The 5,950-nt window shown below is 35.9% G+C and overlaps 1 protein-coding gene across 1 annotated transcript; it reads right to left on the bottom strand.

Annotated features, from left to right (window-relative positions):
- Nucleotides 1-1,013: 1,013 nt before the first annotated feature.
- Nucleotides 1,014-4,959, bottom strand: LOC106762028 (elongation factor 2). The gene is made up of 4 exons (XM_014645708.2): nt 4,860-4,959; nt 4,105-4,147; nt 3,928-4,015; nt 1,014-3,681 (listed from the first exon to the last, which is right to left on the bottom strand). The coding sequence occupies exons 2-4, from the start codon at nt 4,105-4,107 to the stop codon at nt 1,241-1,243; spliced, it is 2,532 nt and encodes an 843-aa protein (XP_014501194.1). The 5' UTR covers nt 4,108-4,147; nt 4,860-4,959; the 3' UTR covers nt 1,014-1,240.
- Between the last annotated feature and the right edge of the window lie 991 nt (nt 4,960-5,950).

Here is a 5,950-nt window from a genome sequence, read left to right as displayed (position 1 = left end):
AGAAAAACTAATAAAACTAAAGTGACTCTTATCATGAACATGTCCTAAGAAGTTTTATTTTTTCAGTTTTCTCATTGTTTTATTAAGTCTTATAGTGATATTCTCCAATTTTAAATGATACTTTCTTTTGGGTAAGGTTATTTGACTCAAATTAGTGAGGACTTTGGGTGCCTCCCGCAAATACCAAATTCTGTTACAAAAGAAAGTTTTATTGAGATGAAAATAAGGGCAAACCCTCATGTTTAAAAAAAAATATAGTTTCAAGTGATTTTAAAAGGATTTATTGATAGAATAAAAATGTTCATGATATTTAAAGAGACATAATTGAATAATAGTGTCAAATTGACTCCTTCCATAATTTCTTACTTCTTTTTTTTTTATCTAAGGTAAATTTTATCATACAAGTATTAAAACTCTATAAAATAGAAGAAGCTCGAAAAAATTAAAAACTACTTAAAGCTTCAATGTACAATTTTATTTTAATGGACAAAATAATGCTTAAATATAAATAAAATAAAAATATATATAAGCCTAAAAATTATTCTTTCTAAATCCCATTGTCAATACAAAAAAATTAAATGAGACTTAATTCAAACAATCAACGTAGTAAAGCCATGCACTGGACTAGAAAGCTGCCTAAAAATTATTCTTTCTAAATCCCATTGTCAATACATAAGCTGCCTATTTTCCAAGAACAACAAACGTCTTTCTTTACTACGTTCTCCCAACTTCACTATTTCTCATATTATATGTAATTCAATCGCAAATGTGCCTTTTAATTATTTGTCATTTAAAAAACAGGAGGTAAGGATTGTTTGGAGAAAGTTTTGTTTTGTAAAAATCGAGCACCAAATGATCGTTAAACCAATAAGAAGAAAAACGAAGATGAAATACCCACCCAGCAGCCATGAAACGCTACTTGATTTACCCTATCGCCCTCAAAGCTTTCTAGCAACAGCATTGTCATTCCCCTATCGCACTCAATTTATAATTTGATTATTTTGCACCACAAAAATATTGAAATAGTATCTTTCAAGCAAAATTCGCACAAATAGTTCGAACCAACATCGATGCAAAATCCTATGGAGCAACAAAAATACATCGACGCAAGCACAAATAAAAAGTACAACAAGTCACTGACAAAACCACAAACAAAACTCGACAAAATTTTAAAACTAAGGTTTCGAAAGATAAATTCAGCTAATAAGTTGAAAAATAAATACTTCTAAAATAAAACATTTTAAAGCTTGTCTTCATACTCAGAGAGAGGAGTCATCTGTTCCTTCAAGCCCTTCCTCTTACGAATATCCGCCACAAGTTGTGCAGCTTGCGATCCAGCCTCCAATGGGTCAGAGGACATCATGTCCCAATGATCAAAGACACACTGTGGGAAAGCTTGGCCTGATGTTGCAGCCCTCAACGTGCTTGAGAAACCAAAAGACTCTATGACAGGGAGATATGCCTTGATGTTGTAGAGTGGGGTACCTGGCCTCTGCATTTCCTCAAACACGTGTCCACGTTTCTGATTGAGAACACTGTAGATACCACCAAGAGCTTGCTCAGGAGCCTGGATTTCAACCAGGTAGACAGGCTCAAGAAGCCTTGGTTTAGCAGTTAGCTGTGAAGCATAGAACACTCTCCTCGCAGTTGGAATGATCTGACCACCACCTCTGTGGATAGCATCAGCGTGAAGGACCACATCACATACTTCAAAGCAGATAGCCCTCATGTTCTCCTCCGCCAATGCACCTTCCTTTGATGCCCACTGGAACCCAGCAACCACAGAATCCTTGATTTCATTCAGATATTGCACTCCCTTACACATATCAACCACCATGTTGGGTCCAGTGGTCTCTGGGCCAAAACACCAAATCTTCTTAGCAAGATCCTTGTCCCAACCAAACTCTTCAGACAAGATCTTAGAGCGAACCTTTGGGTCATCCCTTGGTCCAATCTTGCCATCATCAATGGCTTCAGCCAGACCATCCTCCATTGGCCTTGCTTCCATGTACAGACGGTTGTGCTTGTTAGGTGACTTGCTCATTACTGTGCGGCATGACCTCTCCAGGACAGTCTCCCTGAATGACACAACAGGGTCAGATTTAATGATCTCAGCTCCACCCATAAAATCATCCTGCAAGTCCTTCAAACAGATCTCAAGATGAAGTTCCCCGGCACCAGCAACAATGTGCTCACCAGACTCCTCAATTGTACAAACAACCATAGGATCTGATTTGGCCAATCGCTTTAGACCTTCAACAAGTTTGGGAAGATCTGAGGCAACCTTGCACTGAACAGCAACACGCACAACTGGGGAGACAGAAAACTTCATGGCCCTAATAGGGTGAGCATCAACTTCCTTCTCATTCGTCAATGTAGCATTCTTAGTGATAAATTGGTCCAAACCCACCATAGCAACTGTGTTACCACATGGCACATCCTCAACAGTTTCCTGTCTCTTACCCATCCAAATGACAGTACGTTGAACACTCTTGACATACAAATCCTTTTTCTCTCCAGGAACATAATTTGGTCCCATGATCCGCACCTTCAAACCAGTGGAAACCCTGCCAGAGAACACACGTCCAAAAGCAAAGAATCTACCCTTGTCAGATGCTGGAATCATCTTTGACACATAAAGCATCAGAGGACCATCAGGGTCACAGGCTCTGATAGCTGCAGCATATTGATCATCAAGAGGACCCTCGTACAAATTTTCCACACGGTACTTCTGGGCAGTTGATGGAGAGGGAAGATGAAAGATCATCATTTCCAATAGGGCAGTACTTGCTGGAAGCCAGGTTTGCATCACCCGCTTCATCAATGCTTTACCCATGAGGTCCTTCTCCTCAGATTTCATGGTGACACCAAGTTTTTGCAGCATAGGCCACAGCTTATCCTTCTGGTCATTCATGCAAGTGTTAATGATCTGTTTGATGGGCTCATAGCAGAACTGAACAAACCCACGCTTGCAGGTAGCAGATCCAGTGTTCTTGCTGGTCCATTTCTTTGTGGCTGGATCAAAGAAGTTTTCACCCCACAGCCTTTCCATCATCTTGCCTTCATCAACTCCAAACTTTGAAGCATACATCTTGGCAAAGTTCGTCAAGGTAAAAGCCCACCCATGTAACCCTGCAGAGAAAGCAACAGTTCCTTTCTCTGGGTAGACCTGAACGTCACCCAGAAGTGGATCTTCATAAGTAGCCATGATCACATTAGCATTCTCAATAACCCTCTGGAATGTTTGGTAAGCCTCCTCTCCATCCACCTGGAGCTCAAGGAAGCACCTGTCCATCTTGTTGACAGTCAGAACAGGCCTAATCCTTTCTCCCAGAGCTTGACGTAGCACAGTTTCAGTTTGGACACAGACTCCTTCAACACAGTCCACCACGACTAGGGCTCCATCAGTAATGCGGAGTGCAGCAGTAACCTCAGATGAGAAGTCAACGTGTCCAGGGGAGTCAATGAGATTAATGAGATACTCATTCCCATTACGCTCTCCCTTATAATTCTTGAGAGATTCATCACTCATCTCGTAATAGAGTGAGATACCCGTAGACTTGATTGTGATACCACGCTCAGCTTCATCTGCACGGGTATCAGTCATACGGACATCACCTGCCACCTCTTGAGCAATAATTCCAGCAGCAGCAACAAGAGAATCGGTGAGAGTTGATTTTCCTGCAATACAAAATCAAAAATAAGCTAAGTACCATAATTTCATAATCTTATGAACATACAATATATAGCAAAACGCAGCAGAAAAACGGTTGCATAAAATATATCTCATAAAATAATCATCTTTTACACAAGGATTTTGTTAAAAGCCATAACTTAAAACAATACCGAAACACCAACAAAAATTAAATATTTTCATTTATAACACAAGGTGAGGGAACATAAAATACGAAATGTGTTAATCCATACCATGGTCAACATGGGCAATGACAGACATATTACGGATATTGTGCTTAAAGTCCATAATGCGACGGAGCTCTTCAGCTGTGAACTTCACCTGCAAGCATAGAAAATTCTCTATTTAGATTGAGAGCATTCGAACAACATAAAATTATAAAAGCATGCGTCGAACTGTATAAGACTTACCATTTTGACTAGTCTTTATTTTCCACCAAAAAATGAGTCAAAGCTGATACATTAAAACATCAAAGTTAGATAAATAGCAATATATTAAGCAGGAAAAAAAGGCAAAACATGAAAAACGAATGTTGTAGCATACCATCAAAAAAATAAATTGCAGAAAAATAAAAGAAAAACAGCATCACAAATTTAGCATGACCACATCAAAAATCATTTGGTGTTTTTAAATCAACACCAAATTACAGATAAGCTTCTAGAGATTAAACGAAAAAACCAAACATGACTCACCTCAATTGTTCAAAACCCTAGGGTATCATTCAAGAAACGCAAATTACATCAAACAAATCAGCACAAAACAGCAACAACACTTTAAAACTAAAACACATTAGCATTCAAGAGAGTGAGTGTCTGATAAACCATGATCCATATCTTACAAAGAAAAAGCAAACAAAAAGACCAAAACAAAGGTCAATATTCAGATTTAAATCATCTGCTTTCAAACCAGTGATATCAAATCTCATTAAAGGAGAGCTAAATATGAATTATTTAGCAACAGGTAATCGAACAACACGAACACAAATACGTAAAAACACAATAGCAAGCAAAGATCCAAAAATACAAAAAGTGGAATAGGAACGTTAAAGTATAACACAAAGAGATCTGGACCAAAAACTGATAGAAGAAAAGGAAAAAATACCGATCTGCTTGAAAGCTCAGAAAAACAAAGAGATTGAAGGAAGAAAATTTGTAGGAAGACGAACCTGGAAGAGGGAGAGGCGGCAAATAGACTATTGCTGCCTTCTCTAACGAAAGTATATAAAGCAGTGTGTGGTGAGACAAAGTGAGACCTCAAGAGAATTTAAGGGTTCTATTCCACCACTCAATGCAAACTCAATCCTCACCCATGGGCCTTGGGCCTTGGGCCTTCATCTCTAACTGCTTTTTGGCCCAATATAATATTTATTTCCCTTTTATTACAAAATCATTATTGTTTTTAAATAATAATAATGTACCAGTGAATCTCTTTTCCCTTTTTATGTAGGCTTGAAAGTCGTTTCTGTATTTTATTTTATTTATTTTTCTAATATTCAATGAGAAGAAAAAGTCGTGTTTGTTTATGAATCTAAATCTATATTTTATGAAATAAATATATTAATTGTTTGCGATTTCAAAAATATTCTAGCAGAGAAATTATATTAGGTTTCAAATTCTAACTAACTGACATATTTTATATTTTATTGAAAATTTTATAAAATTTTATGTTGAAAATTTTCATAAGAGCGTAGCTTATATTATAATCTTTTTCTAAATTTGAAATAAAAATATCAATTATTTTAATTATTTTAAAACCATAATGTTAATAAGAATTGAAAATAAAAGTAAATTAGGAGGAGACATTATTGTCCACTATAAAAACCAAAAAAAAAAAATAAGTGTTTATTTATTTTTTTTACCCATGGGGCGTATATTAACAGTTTTATTATATAAAAAATATGTTTATATTTTAAAATAGAGGGAAAGATATTTTTGTTTCTCTATAAAACTTCTAAAATATTAAATATGTTTTCCGAAAAGTTTTGTATTATTACTTTTATCTAACAAAATTACTTTTTAATTATAAAATTTGTTTGGTTAAAAAGTTATTCGCATCCGCTTTCCATTTATTTTGTTATTAATTTTGAAAGATGTTTACATTTTAGGGGAACATAACAATACCAAAAATGTTTGAGAAATATTTGATCTGTTTAAAAGTTTACAGATATATAACACACATTCTAGCTCAAAAATGTATATGTTAAATTTAACAGTTTTATAATTTTGGAATAAATGACAATTATTTCCAATTGTATTG

The sequence above is a fragment of the Vigna radiata genome, chromosome 5, assembly GCF_000741045.1.
Source record: "Vigna radiata var. radiata cultivar VC1973A chromosome 5, Vradiata_ver6, whole genome shotgun sequence".
NCBI classification, from domain to species: Eukaryota; Viridiplantae; Streptophyta; class Magnoliopsida; order Fabales; family Fabaceae; genus Vigna; species Vigna radiata.
This window is presented reverse-complemented; position numbering and strand designations above follow the sequence as displayed.